The sequence below is a fragment of the Pelobates fuscus genome, chromosome 10 (genome assembly GCF_036172605.1).
Source record: "Pelobates fuscus isolate aPelFus1 chromosome 10, aPelFus1.pri, whole genome shotgun sequence".
Taxonomy (NCBI): Eukaryota; Metazoa; Chordata; class Amphibia; order Anura; family Pelobatidae; genus Pelobates; species Pelobates fuscus.
This window is the reverse complement of record NC_086326.1, coordinates 978785-993407: the sequence shown is the minus strand read 5'-3', so window position 1 is coordinate 993407 and position 14623 is coordinate 978785. Positions and strand designations below refer to the sequence as shown.

Below are 14623 nucleotides of genomic sequence, written 5' to 3'. Positions count from 1 at the left end.
ACACCTAGCTCAGTACTATTATTGAATACCTCCCCCTTTGAGAACCAAGTCTCCCTGTCCCTCTATCTTACTCCATAGTCCTACGTACACACAGCTCAGTACTATTATTGAATACCTCCCCCTTTGAGAACCAAGTCTCCCTGTCCCTCTATCTTACTCCGTAGCCCTACATACACACAGCTCAGTACTATTATTGAATACCTCCCCCTTTGAGAACCAAGTCTCCCTGTCCCTCTATCTTACTCCGTAGTCCTACGTACACATAGCTCAGTACTATTATTGAATACCTCACCCTTTGAGAACCAAGTCTCCCTGTCCCTCTATCTTACTCCGTAGTCCTACGTACACACAGCTCAGTACTATTATTGAATACCTCCCCCTTTGAGAACCAAGTCTCCCTGTCCCTCTATCTTACTCCGTAGTCCTACGTACACATAGCTCAGTACTATTATTGAATACCTCACCCTTTGAGAACCAAGTCTCCCTGTCCCTCTATCTTACTCCGTAGTCCTACGTACACCTAGCTCAGTACTATTATTGAATACCTCCCCCTTTGAGAACCAAGTCTCCCTTTCCCTCTATCTTACTCCGTAGTCCTACGTACACATAGCTCACTACTATTATTGAATACCTCCCCCTTTGAGAGCCAAGTCTCCCTGTCCCTCTATCTTACTCCGTAGTCCTACGTACACATAGCTCAGTACTATTATTGAATACCTCACCCTTTGAGAACCAAGTCTCCCTGTCCCTCTATCTTACTCCGTAGTCCTACGTACACCTAGCTCAGTACTATTATTGAATACCTCCCCCTTTGAGAACCAAGTCTCCCTGTCCCTCTATCTTACTCCATAGTCCTACGTACACACAGCTCAGTACTATTATTGAATACCTCCCCCTTTGAGAACCAAGTCTCCCTGTCCCTCTATCTTACTCCGTAGCCCTACATACACACAGCTCAGTACTATTATTGAATACCTCCCCCTTTGAGAACCAAGTCTCCCTGTCCCTCTATCTTACTCCGTAGTCCTACGTACACATAGCTCAGTACTATTATTGAATACCTCACCCTTTGAGAACCAAGTCTCCCTGTCCCTCTATCTTACTCCGTAGTCCTACGTACACCTAGCTCAGTACTATTATTGAATACCTCCCCCTTTGAGAACCAAGTCTCCCTGTCCCTCTATCTTACTCCATAGTCCTACGTACACACAGCTCAGTACTATTATTGAATACCTCCCCCTTTGAGAACCAAGTCTCCCTGTCCCTCTATCTTACTCCGTAGTCCTACGTACACACAGCTCAGTACTATTATTGAATACCTCCCCCTTTGAGAACCAAGTCTCCCTGTCCCTCTATCTTACTCCGTAGTCCTACGTACACACAGCTCAGTACTATTATTGAATACCTCCCCCTTTGAGAACCAAGTCTCCCTGTCCCTCTATCTTACTCCGTAGTCCTACGTACACATAGCTCAGTACTATTATTGAATACCTCCCCCTTTGAGAACCAAGTCTCCCTGTCCCTCTATGTTACTCCATAGTCCTACGTACACACAGCTCAGTATTATTATTGAATACCTCCCCCTTTGAGAACCAAGTCTCCCTGTCCCTCTATCTTACTCCGTAGTCCTACGTACACACAGCTCAGTACTATTATTGAATACCTCCCCCTTTGAGAACCAAGTCTCCCTGTCCCTCTATCTTACTCCGTAGTCCTACGTACACATAGCTCAGTACTATTATTGAATACCTCCCCCTTTGAGAACCAAGTCTCCCTGTCCCTCTATCTTACTCCGTAGTCCTACGTATACATAGCTCAGTATTATTATTGAATACCTCCCCCTTTGAGAACCAAGTCTCCCTGTCCCTCTATGTTACTCCATAGTCCTACGTACACACAGCTCAGTATTATTATTGAATACCTCCCCCTTTGAGAACCAAGTCTCCCTGTCCCTCTATCTTACTCCGTAGTCCTACGTACACACAGCTCAGTACTATTATTGAATACCTCCCCCTTTGAGAACCAAGTCTCCCTGTCCCTCTATCTTACTCCGTAGTCCTACGTACACACAGCTCAGTACTATTATTGAATACCTCCCCCTTTGAGAACCAAGTCTCCCTGTCCCTCTATCTTACTCCGTAGTCCTACGTACACACAGCTCAGTACTATTATTGAATACCTCCCCCTTTGAGAACCAAGTCTCCCTGTCCCTCTATCTTACTCCGTAGTCCTACGTACTCACAGCTCAGTACTATTATTGAATACCTCCCCCTTTGAGAACCAAGTCTCCCTGTCCCTCTATTTTACTCCGTAGTCCTACGTACACATAGCTCAGTACTATTATTGAATACCTCCCCCTTTGAGAACCAAGTCTCCCTGTCCCTCTATCTTACTCCGTAGTCCTACGTACACACAGCTCAGTACTATTATTGAATACCTCCCCCTTTGAGAACCAAGTCTCCCTGTCCCTCTATCTTACTCCGTAGTCCTACGTACACACAGCTCAGTACTATTATTGAATACCTCCCCCTTTGAGAACCAAGTCTCCCTGTCCCTCTATCTTACTCCGTAGTCCTACGTACACACAGCTCAGTACTATTATTGAATACCTCCCCCTTTGAGAACCAAGTCTCCCTGTCCCTCTATCTTACTCCGTAGTCCTACGTACACATAGCTCAGTACTATTATTGAATATCATAGTTTCACAATACTAACTCAGTAATGGGGAATTAACAGCTATAGACATGTGCATCACTGACACCTTGGGGTCCCTGTTTCTAATGTACTTTTCTCAAATAAGTGATTAGTAAAAGGCTTGGAGTTAATGGGTTCACCTCATCCACACTAAGTCTCCTAGAACAATTTATTTAATAGCTGAGGAGTAAATGTACATAATAATAATTACTTGATCTCAATCCTTTTTCTATAGCAGTAAAAATGTAGCCCTGTTATGGTAATTCCCTACGTCTATCAACAGATGGCGCTATTTTTCCTCCCAATATCTGCAGTTTACTAACTAGCTGTCCCATGCAGGAGTCCTTCTCTTACCTCAACTGTGAAAAGATTTCCTTGTGGGATGAAGCAGCCACTTTCCAAGTCCTGGGTCTTTGACAACCAAATCATAGTTTGTTCTTGTTGTGTTTTATCGATCGTGATGTAACCACTGCTTTTTGCAAATGTCTTGTAGGCGGAGGCCGTCAACCTGTAATGGTCAAAATCTGCCGTTAAACCCTTGTGTTTTACAAGTGCTGCTAGACACTAGACATGGTGGTCACTAAGGGAAAGCACAGTTAATATTGTATTATATATACAGCGCACCGTACAATGGGGTTAATGGATTTCTGTTATTCCAAAGGCAATAAAATAAGTTGGGCAATAATGTCTGCAACACATATTTAGTTTTATGTATCGTGCAAAAAAAAATAAATATAATTACTTACCATGAATTCCCATTGGATACCGAGCTCCAGAACACACCGTATGAACCATCGTAACTCCGGCATCTGAACATCTGGTTACGACCTTTGTGGTAAGAAAGTAATTAACCAATTAATTATACAATAAGAGAATATCAAGAAAACAACTCCACAGTATCACTCCGGTCCTTGAACAACACTTCCTGTATCACCAGCAAAAAGATTCTAAATCTTTATTCATCACTAAAAACGCTGCACCCGACAGATTTTCAGTCCCGAACAACAAGAGAAAAATACCTCCACTTGCCAGGTCACCACACCTGCCCTCATTCTACAAACATCTCGCCATTCTCATGACTCGTGCAGTGCTGGCAAGCTGGTATCTAATCGTGTATTTGAAATATTATTGATGAACACTCACCTTGAATCAAATATTCAGTTCCTTTCTGTAGCAATTCGTCAGTTAATTGATGTGTGGTATTCATGTAATTCAGGAGATATGGGATGGGAGCCATACGGGCAAGCTTCTGCTCGCAGCATCCACTTGGCATCCGGAGAAGATTCTCAATATTTGTCCATGTCAGGCTAAGAAAGTCACCTAAAAGTTGGACGGAGAAGGAAATAGTCCTTTTAATCTTTACTTCTGCTAGCATTCAATACAAATTCCTCTGACTTTTTACTATAGTAAATGGACATGAAGGCTTGGCTTTTATGGTATAAATGTACAAATGTACTCTGGTACTGTTTATCTTGGTTTTTCAGCTGTGGCCCAGGTTGTGGATTACATATCTCACAATTATCTGCTCACTGTCACGGCAAGGGTGTATAATTTATTATTACACCATGGAGTATTGTACATTAAGGACCCACTGGCCTGGCAGAGATGACATTGTCGAGGTCAAAAGGGGTTTCATCTTATGAAGCTTGGACCCCCACAGAGGTCAGATGACAGAAGGGGTAGTATGAATAGCATAGCAATGTGAAAAGGATGTTACCATATGGATGTGAAGTAATCAAGGCTCTGCAAGGTGTGAAGTTCTACACTTGGAAAAAGTCTGAATGTCTCTTCATCCATTTGGCATGTACCTTGTAAGGGATGAGTCAATCTATTTTGATATGTTAATGAGCCTTGTTCCAGTATCATATCCAAAGGAAGGACAAAAACATTCATATTTACCCCATAGAATAATGATTAAGCCTAATTATTTGTTATATTTGGAATGTGTCAAGTGTCACCTGCTAAACAAGTCCAAACATGAGTGGCCTAACTTGACCATAGGGGAAGGAAATGTGGTGTCCATCCTATCGGATCGCAAGGCCAGCATGCAACATATGTAAAGAATGGGAAAATAATAACAAATTCATAGAGGCAATTATAGTTTCTGTGGCCTTTACATAAGAGAAGATAGAGCCAAATGTTTCCATTTGGATTGACGTTGGTCTGGAACAAAGGAAGTGGTCACTTATTATTTCTGTAGGTACGCCTTAACTCCACCCCTGAGCAAGACTTGATAATCCACAGGGTATATAGCCAATGATTTGGAGCGGTGTTGGTGTACTTGCTTGGGGCCAAAGATCTCATTTTGAGTGAGTCACCATCATCCTTCCTTGCCAGAGACCCCCTGGGCAGAAGTTGTACTTTGAAAACCTAAGTGATTAATTAGGACTCCTGTGTTTTATCCTTTTTGCTTTTATCTGTTGTTGGTGTAAATAATTTGTTTATCATATATTTTTATATGCACTGTGACTATTTTTGCTCATAATAAACATTAATTTATTAAGTTCTGCCTTTGTCTGGTTAAGAATCACGTTACCTGAAGAGACTAATTAGTAATTTTGCAATTCCTTAAATATTGTGCTAAGTAATATTTGGTGGGTTTTATTGTTGATTTACCTGGGGGGACCAAGTCACCTCATTTATAAATTGTCTTGGTGGTGGCAGCGTTAAAATAGTAATAGTTATATTATTATGTTTAAGCATGGGTGGTGTTAAGAGGGGGATTTTGTCATTATTTCCGGTCTAGTGCAGACAAATAGTGAGCGTTATCCCTTTTACCACGCTACGCAGGGCCGGCCTTAGGGGTGTGCGAGCTGTGCGGCCGCACAGGGCGCCATGGAGCAGGGGGCGCCCTGCGGCCGCATAGCTCACACGGCAGGGGCGTATTAGCCAGGAGGCAAAAAAAGCCGCCCCCAAATGCCCAAGGCAAATGGCTTGTTAGCCTTGCGGCTAACAGACATGCTGGGCGGTCGGGCGGCGCTGGTGGGCGGCTGGCGAGGGAGCACTTCCTCTAAGCTGTCTGCTCAGCTCCCTCGCTGCCGCAGAGTGAGGCTGGGAACCGGAATATGACGTCATATTCCGGCTCCCAGCCTCACTCTGAGGCGCGCGAGGGAGCAGAGCACACAGCTCATAGGAAGTGCTCCCTCGCCAGCCGCCCGCCCGCCAGCCAGCGCCGCTCGCCCAGCAGCCACTGGACCACCAGGGAGGAAGAGTACCCCCCCCAGCATTCCCAAAGGTAAGGAGGCTGGGGGGGGTTTAATGTGGGTGAGTGTCTGTGACTGTTAGTGTGTGTGTCTGTTAGTGTGTGTGTGTCTGTTAGTGTGTGTCTGTGACTGTTAGTGTGTGTCTGTGACTGTTAGTGTGTGTCTGTTAGTGTGTTTCTGTTAGTGTGTTTCTGTTAGTGTGTTTGCCTGTGAGTGTGTTTGCCTGTGAGTGTGTTTGCCTGTGAGTGTGTTTGCCTGTGAGTGTGTGTGTCTGTTAGTGAGTGTGTGTGTGTCTGACTGTGTGTGTCTGGCTGTCTGCCTGTGTGTGTGACTGTGTGTGTGACTGTCTGCGTGTGCGTGCGTGTGCATGCGTGCGTGTGTGTCTGTCTGCCTGTGTGTGTGACTGTGTGTGTGTGTGTGTGACTGTGTGTGTGGCTGTTTGCCTCTGTGTGTTTGGCTGTTTGCCTCTGTGTGTTTGGCTGTTTGCCTCTGTGTGTTTGGCTGTTTGCCTCTGTGTGTGTGTGACTGCCAGCCTGTGTGTGTGTGGCTGTCTGCCTGTGTGTGTGGCTGTCTGCCTGTGTGTGTGGCTGTCTGCCTGTGTGTGTGACTGCCTATGTGTTACTGTCTGGGCAGACTAGATGGGCCGGAGGGCCTCAAGGAGTATGCCTGTGCCTACCTCCATGATATCGCCATATTTAGTGATAGGTTGGACGAACATCTGGCCCACATAGGGGCAGTGCTGGATAGGATCAGGGAATCAGGGCTGACACTGAAACTCAGCAAGTATCACATCGGGATGGCCGAAGTACAGTACCTGGGGCACAGGGTGGGGTGAGGGACGCAGAAACCCAAACTGGCCAAGGTAGAGGCATTAGCTAGCTGGCCCCATCCCCAAACCAAAACCCAGGTGCTGGCTGTGGTGAAAGTAACCTCGCCACTGGTTTTTGGAGGGGCCTGTTTGCCAGTCTCCTGCCCTGCGACTATGGCCCTGGGATGTATTGCCCTTCTAGGAACTGATTTGGGCATAATGGATTTCTAGAATGCTGTTTCTGGCCCTTAATTCCCAGAGAAAGGATTTGTACTTTTAAACTGGCACTTCGGATGGAGTCAAAGTGCCGAAGTCATCAAAGTGGCCGCCATTCGAAAACCGAACACGTGGCGGCGGCCATTTTAACTCATTCGAACGCGGTCAGCGGTGTGTGCAGCCAAATCTATAGAACTGTTTTTGGCTACCCACTGCGGCTGGAGACTAAGTCCCGTTTGAAGATTTGAACGCTAATTTTCTCAGTGTAAAATAGACAGACCGCACAGCCCAAATCCATGGAACTGTTTTTGGCATGAAAATGTGCCTGCGGTCGGTCAAAAGTGACTTATATCTATCTCCCGAATGGCTGAACGGATTCAAATGATTTTTGGGTATGTTTGTATTTGAAATGTGCTGATTAATAATATGTTTTATTAATATTAGATGTATAGTTTTAGAGTTATGAAAGTTGGGTAAAAAGTATGTTTTAAACTGTACGGCTAATTGGGTTACCTCTCAGGCTAAGGGGAGGAGATGTGTGGGTTTTAACCATTGTTTGATTGGCTAATGTATAATTGTCTGTGGGCGTCTCCCTTGTATGGGAGAATTGCATAAAAGCAGAGTGTGTGTCATTAAACCAGAGTTATTCTTCACCATCAATCTAGAGTCCTGTCTCTTATTGGGGGAATTTCTATATCACTACAAGGGATTGCTATGCTCTGCATGCTCCCTTGGATAATCACTTCTAAGCTCTTTTAAGAGCTTGTTCCTGTCTTGCTCTCGGAAGGAGTCTACGGTGGTTATGGTGTCGGCTGGAGTGCTTGGAGCCCTCAGGAAGCGCTAGGAGCATCCTTCAACGGAGGTATCCAGTCAGGGTGCCAGGTGATCCGTTACACTGGCCTTCTTAGGAACTGCTGGCTACTACTGAAAGTTTGTCCCCAACTACAGTGCCATAGCAAAAATCCCTCATGGACTTTACATGCAAAAGCTTACCACAACAGGTAGCCTGGGCCCAGAGTGTGAGTAGGCATTCCAAGCCCTCAAGGACGCCCTGGTAAATGCCCCTGTACTGGCCGCTCCTAATTCTAAGAAACGTTTTCTCATTCACACAGATGCCTCTATGTTCGGATTGGGAGCCGTATTGAGCCAGGTTAGGGACAATGGTGGAGAACATCCCGTAGCTTACCTCAGCAGGAAGCTCTTACCCGAGGAGGTAAGCTACGCCACCATTGAGGAGTGCCTGGCAGTGGTGTGGGCTCTCAAAAAGCTACAGTCCTATCTGTATGGACAACAATTTACCTTGCTCACAGATCACAACCCGTTGGTATGGCTTAACAGAGTCTCCAGGGACAATGCCAGGATGTTACTGTGGAGCCTGGCCTTACAACCGTATGACTTTACTATAAACTACAGTCCCGGTGCAAAAAATTGCAATGCAAACAGGCTGTCCATGCAGAACACAGTGGACAAGTGATCCATGGGTGCTTTCCATGGGCATCGGCAGGCCGATCCGTTGGGACCTGCCTGCGGATGCCGGCTACCGATTAAGGGGGAGATGTGTAGCGTAACCCCTGCTTAATGGTGTACTGACCAGGTTACCCTGTAATGTGTGTGCTGTCCTGATCTCCCTTTCATGTATTGTTCCTATCCCAACCCTGTGTTTCACATTGTATTAGTCAAGCTACCTATCTCATACGAATGGGTTCTGTTCGTCTCCCGAATAGGGACCACCCCAAGATCCCATTTAGAATGTTTAGTCAGCATGTTCACACCTCGCTAACGAGATGTGAAAACCACAAACTGCAGGTAAAGCCTTGGCGCATGCCGACCCTGGGTGGCGGCCCGTTCGTTAGACGAATGCCGTCCAGGGGGAGCATTCGCAGATTGCTTCTCATCTTGATTGGTTCTCGAACTAGGACCTCCCCAGTGCCACTTGGAATGTTCACACCAATCAATTAGAATGTTGGCAACTTGCAACATTAATGCGAAACCGCAGTAACATTTCGCAACAAGTGTGAAACTGCAAGGGAAGTAATTAATGAGTGCTTCTCCTGGGTGGCCACCATTCGTATAGATGAACGCCGACCAGGGGGAGCATTCGTATCCCGAGAGGAGACGCTTCCCTTGCCTGGTTTCACACAGGGACTTCGTGAACGGAGGAGGGTTCACACAGAACACCGTTGTTGAGGTCCTGACACTGGTGGGGACATTCCTTGGGGACAATGGAGGTTTGGTGGGCATTCTGTAGCTGGGGGTCACAGAGGCAGGAGCTTTCCTGCGCTGGGACTCCCAGATACAGATGCTCATGGTATAAAGACCCCTTGTCACCAGAGGTGGGAAACCCTGAGGATGGGTGGCAGGAACTAGGGACAAAGGACCTAGAGGTCCTGTCTCACGCATAGACCCCTGGGAAGAGAGAGGACCCTGGGAGGGGACATTGTCTTTATGTGGGTTCCACCCCTTGCATGGGGCAAGTATAAAGCTGAATGTGGCCCAATAAAGTGTTGTCGTACCCCTCAAACTGTGTGTCATCCAGTTACTGGGGGAAAATGGGTCTCTTCATTCATTAATAGCGGAGGTAACAGTCGGGTTAGCCAGGGTCCACTACACATAATAAAGCAAGCATATTTTAACTCCACTATATAATAAATCATCTAAAAAATTACTCCATCTTATAATAAATCAACCGTATAATAAGTCCACTTTACATTTTCTAATATATCCATATAATAAAAACTCAATATAATAGATCAATCATATAATAAAAGAAAACTATAAAATAACTGTGCCATATGATAACTCCAAAGTTTAACACAATCATATAAGCAAAATGTAACAACTCTCTCATAATAACTTAAATAAATCATAAATACCTGACATAAAAATCCACAGTTCCTGTTTAACTCCACCATATAATAACTCTATATTAATATATTGCTACCATGTAATAAATCCAAATATCAAATAACTCAACCATATAAAATATCTCTCATGTAACAATTCTATCTGTAACGAATGCTGGTATAGCAGATACCCGTTCGCCTATTTTCTCCCGGGTGTTGGTTCGAACGATTCTCCATATGAATGTCAGCCTCCCAAGTGTATTCTCCCAGCAAAGTAGACCGGTACCCAAACATCAGTCGAAACTAGATGAAGGGTGCAACAGGAATGAATTTTAATGGTGCCACACTTGGCTTTTATGCAAGTCCCCATGCAAGAGGCACTCCCACATGGACCTTATGGGGGACTCCAACACAAAGTCACAAACCAATAACAAGGTTACAAAGTATGACACTCCCCTACATACCATATAAACCCTCCTCTCTGCCTGGGAGATAATTGAGTCAGATACTGTAATAACTTAATTATCTCCAGGCAGAAAAAACTATTTTTTCATTCAACTTTAAAAGTACCCCAAAACACATATCCAAAAATCACCCAGATCAGTTCAGGGGTTTAGAAATTTCATGAAGGTCTTAGTTTAACCGACCGCTCCTGCCCAGAAATAGTTCCATGAGTTTAGGTTGTGCGGTCGGTCTATTTCGGAAAGTCTGTAAACCGAACAAATCCACGAACTGTACCCCACTAGTAGCATTTGTTCCCATAGTTCATGGGAACAAAAGTACCGAACAGCACTCTCCTAGCTGGTCGGGGAAATGAAGCAGGCGTTTGCAAAGTTTGACCGGTGTTCGGGAAGTCGAGTGTCCGATTTTAGTTCCAGACACTTAACAACCAAGTCCCGCTGCCTCCTTTCGTGTGAACAAGATGGCCGTCGTTTTCTCCTGCACGTGGCGTTTGACTATACGAACGGCGGCCATACTGGGAGATTACTTAATTCTCTTTGAAGTTAATGAGCCAGGGGGGGTGGTCTTTGAAGTTAATGAGCCAGTTTTGTTAGGTAGTTTCAACTACCGAACGAAAAAAAAAGTAAAAGTACCGAATAAACAGTGTAGTTTCATCACACCATCATATACCTTTTCCATATAATAGCTCCATTCATATGATAACTCCATCATGTGATAACTCCATATACTAGTGCTATACAATAACACAACTGTATATTGCTTCCGTTGTATGCAGTTTTATATTGTTTTCTTTAAAATTAATAATGTTATGGTCCTTGAAGCTTATCTAGTGATTTGCAAGACATGAAAATGTATTCATTAAGATTAACTGTTAAAATAAAAGCTCAGAATTGTAAAGTTTAAAATACAATTCTGCAGGTATGATATGCGTCTGCCTGAAGGATGTGAGACTGCATCTTGGATTAAATGAGAGCTGAAAAGATATAATTATGCTTAGATAATCTCCTCACCCACAAAAGTGACAGAAGCTTTAATAGAGTCCACCACTGCATTCTCCGGAACAGAAATCGAAAATTGTAGATTAGAGGTTGAGTCTAGAAAAAAAATCACAAAATCATATGTAAGTGGCAGGAGTGGATCATAGATTGTTCTGGGGTTGTCTCCAGGCCTTATGCGTTTGCTACTCATTTTCATTTATTTAAGAAATATCACATTCATTAGGTTATGTGTGTTCACCCCCCACCCTGTGTATGATTGCTTTGATTGTGACTGATGCTGTGCAGTGTGGGGTCCGTAATATCAGGACTGCTCATTGATGATTTGTGAAGGTTGGTATTCAGCCACATGTAAATAATTATTGAATGTGCCACACGAAGAAAATAAGCGTACATATTCCTAGAATGGACAAAGATTGCAAAGTCTTTTGGAGTCACAGGCATTTTTACCTTCAACACAAACAAGGTAAGTAGTTGTCGATTCTTGCGGAATTCCTTCAGGCTGTAAAATAATAGACAGACGATATTTAGGAAACACAAAAAACGTTACCTGCGCTCCGGCCTAAATCCCTACGAACATTTTAACAAAATGGATGCGCTTTAGTTTTATTCCATTAGCCATTTTAATATAAGCTCACCTGCCACGATTTGCTGAAATCAGCCAGGAATCTCCAGTAAGACAGGAAGGGGTGTTTTATAAACCTTTCACATTTAACCCTTTATAGGGCTTCTACGCATACAATAAACTCTGCTGATATCAGACAAAGTGTAAACATCTAATGAGACAGGAAGGGGTGTTTTATAAACCTTTCACATTTAACCCTTTATAGGGCTTCTACACATACAATAAACTCTGCTGGTATCAGACAAAGTGTAAACATCTCTAATGAGACATGAATGGAGTTTTATAAACCCCTACATACTTTTTTTAGGGCTATAAAACATACAAATCACCTTGCCGGTATCAGCTGAAAGGTATTGGAATAAAACTAAAGAGACTCCATTTTATTTTAATGTCCATAGGGATTGAGGGCAGAGTGCAGGTAACGTTCTCTGTGTTTTTACTATGTATGTTGAGCTGTTGGATACTAAGCTACTGCTGCTGTAAGCACGGTGCTTTATCTTTGTGTTTGTAGAAGATATTTAGGAACTGGCTCAGTTATGTTCAGTTCTACATATGAGAAAGCAAGAGAGTCTTACTTTTATGAGAAGATTTTGGATCACTGTGTCCCTGTGAGGTTCTATTGTTGGATCACTTTCTCCATCGCACGATTCCCCGATGAAGGTTGTTTCAGCTGAGAATGTAAATTCAACCTTTCCTGAGGAGTTAGATGAAAAAAAAACTTGGGTATTCACAAGAAGGAACATTTTATGTTAACTACCAAATTGAAGGCCAAAATATTCAAATTAATTTCAGAAAGATGAAAACACTGAAAGAAAACTGAATAATAAGGTTATAATGACAGAGTTCGACCAAAGTCAACTGAATGTAGATGGAGGCTTGAGTTAAAGATTTAATTTTATGTAACATACACTGTGCACAATTGTCTTTCCCTGTTATAATGACAGAGTTCGACCAAAGTCAACTGAATGTAGATGGAGGCTTGAGTTAAAGATTTCATTTTATGTAACATACACTGTGCACAATTGTCTTTCCCTGTAGCAAACAATTCAATCAGAATACAACTGTATTATAAAGTATAACAAACAATGAGGTAAAGTACCATCTACTTTAAGTCACAACTCTGCTGATGGACCTTTAACAATGTTACATGTTACCCACTTGTCCCGTTATTGGCTGGGTGTAACAGGGTCCCATGTTTTATATTACAAAATAACTTTTTAAAGAAACCAAAGAAGAGTTATGGACACATCAATGGAACCTTCAGAAACATAGAGAATCTAACATTACAAATGACTTGATAAATCACTGAGAACCAAAACATCATCATATAGTCACGAGTTCCATCCCAAGGGAAGGAGTCCAACCATTTGGAAGGGTTCCAGCATCCTGTAGCCAGGAGTTCCATCCCATGGGAAGGAGTCCAACCATTTGGAAGGGTTCCAGCATCCTGTAGCCAGGAGTTCCATCCCAAGGGAAGGAGTCCAACCATTTGGAAGGGTTCCAGCATCCTGTAGCCAGGAGTTCCATCCCATGGGAAGGAGTCCAACCATTTGGAAGGGTTCCAGCATCCTGTAGCCAGGAGTTCCATCCCATGGGAAGGAGTCCAACCATTTGGAAGGGTTCCAGCATCCTGTAGCCAGGAGTTTCATCCCATGGGAAGGAGTCCAACCATTTGGAAGGGTTCCAGCATCCTGTAGCCAGGAGTTCCATCCCATGGGAAGGAGTCCAACCATTTGGAAGGGTTCCAGCATCCTGTAGCCAGGAGTTCTATCCAATGGGAAGGAGTCCAACCATTTGCAAGGGTTCCAGCTTTTTTTCCAGTCTCCTGCCTTATTGCTAAAACAGGCGTCCATGATACTTATTAAGTCTAACATAACTAACTAATTGAGTCTAACACTTGTATTACTAACATCGGGATTTAGTCTCAATGTCATCTATGTCTCTGCAGAGGACAGCAAAAGGGGAACATGGGATAGAACATGGGGTGTTTTTGATGCTGAGTGAACAATCTGTAACTGACACATTGGGGTAAAAAGTGAGGTTTTGGACATGTTCTGAACAGAGTGCTTCTGGCCGGCTACTTTGATGTAAAAAGGGAATGATACATGGGTTAACAGAATGTGAGATAGGACGCTGCAAGGGATGTTCACTAACACGACACTTGCCAGGAATTTAAAGTGAATTAAAAGGGAATTCAAAAATGTGGCCAAAACAGACTAAATAGAAAAATTCCCCAAGTTAATTTTGTCTTTAGTTTGACTATTTTGTCCTTAAATTTGAAATTCACCCAGAATTCGTATTGAATTCTTAGCAAATCTCAATTTGCTAAATACAACTTGCCTATGTTTACACCATGAAATAAATATCAAAATCAAAGATTATATACAAGAACAGAAAAACTAATTTGGGTTAACTATGTTAATTCTGCATCAATATAAACTCATGTGTTTTAAAAACATCACTCCCAGAATCCTTGTGTATTGAACCCTCTGGGAAACCTTCTGTGGAGGGAGTGTAGTGTAGGACCCACCGATAATGGGGTACTTTGAAAGTAGTGGTGGGCTTAACAACATATGGCCATATGGCGGAACCAAATCCCCATATTTATACTTAGATAGGCATTTTAGTAGCCTTCTTTGTTTCTTATATTTTTTTGTAGTCTGAGTGCGCCGCAACTATTTATTCTCTCATTCATGAAGTTTTGGTCACAGCAGCAGCACCTTTCATACAAAATTCAGGTCTCGGGAGTGCCCCCTATCCTTTCTGTTAATATTTTT

The 14623-nt window shown here is 43.4% G+C and overlaps 1 protein-coding gene across 1 annotated transcript in view; it reads right to left on the bottom strand.

The window, feature by feature from the left end:
- LOC134575060 (ovostatin-like) overlaps positions 1–14623 on the bottom strand; it is a 96759-nt gene that overhangs the window by 22767 nt on the left and 59369 nt on the right. The window contains exons 21-26 of the mRNA XM_063434196.1: positions 12422–12540; positions 11672–11723; positions 11237–11320; positions 3838–4014; positions 3441–3522; positions 3049–3202 (exon numbers count right to left, since the gene is read on the bottom strand). Coding sequence (XP_063290266.1) covers positions 3049–3202; positions 3441–3522; positions 3838–4014; positions 11237–11320; positions 11672–11723; positions 12422–12540 — 668 coding nt within the window. The remainder of the gene's footprint in view (positions 1–3048; positions 3203–3440; positions 3523–3837; positions 4015–11236; positions 11321–11671; positions 11724–12421; positions 12541–14623) is intronic.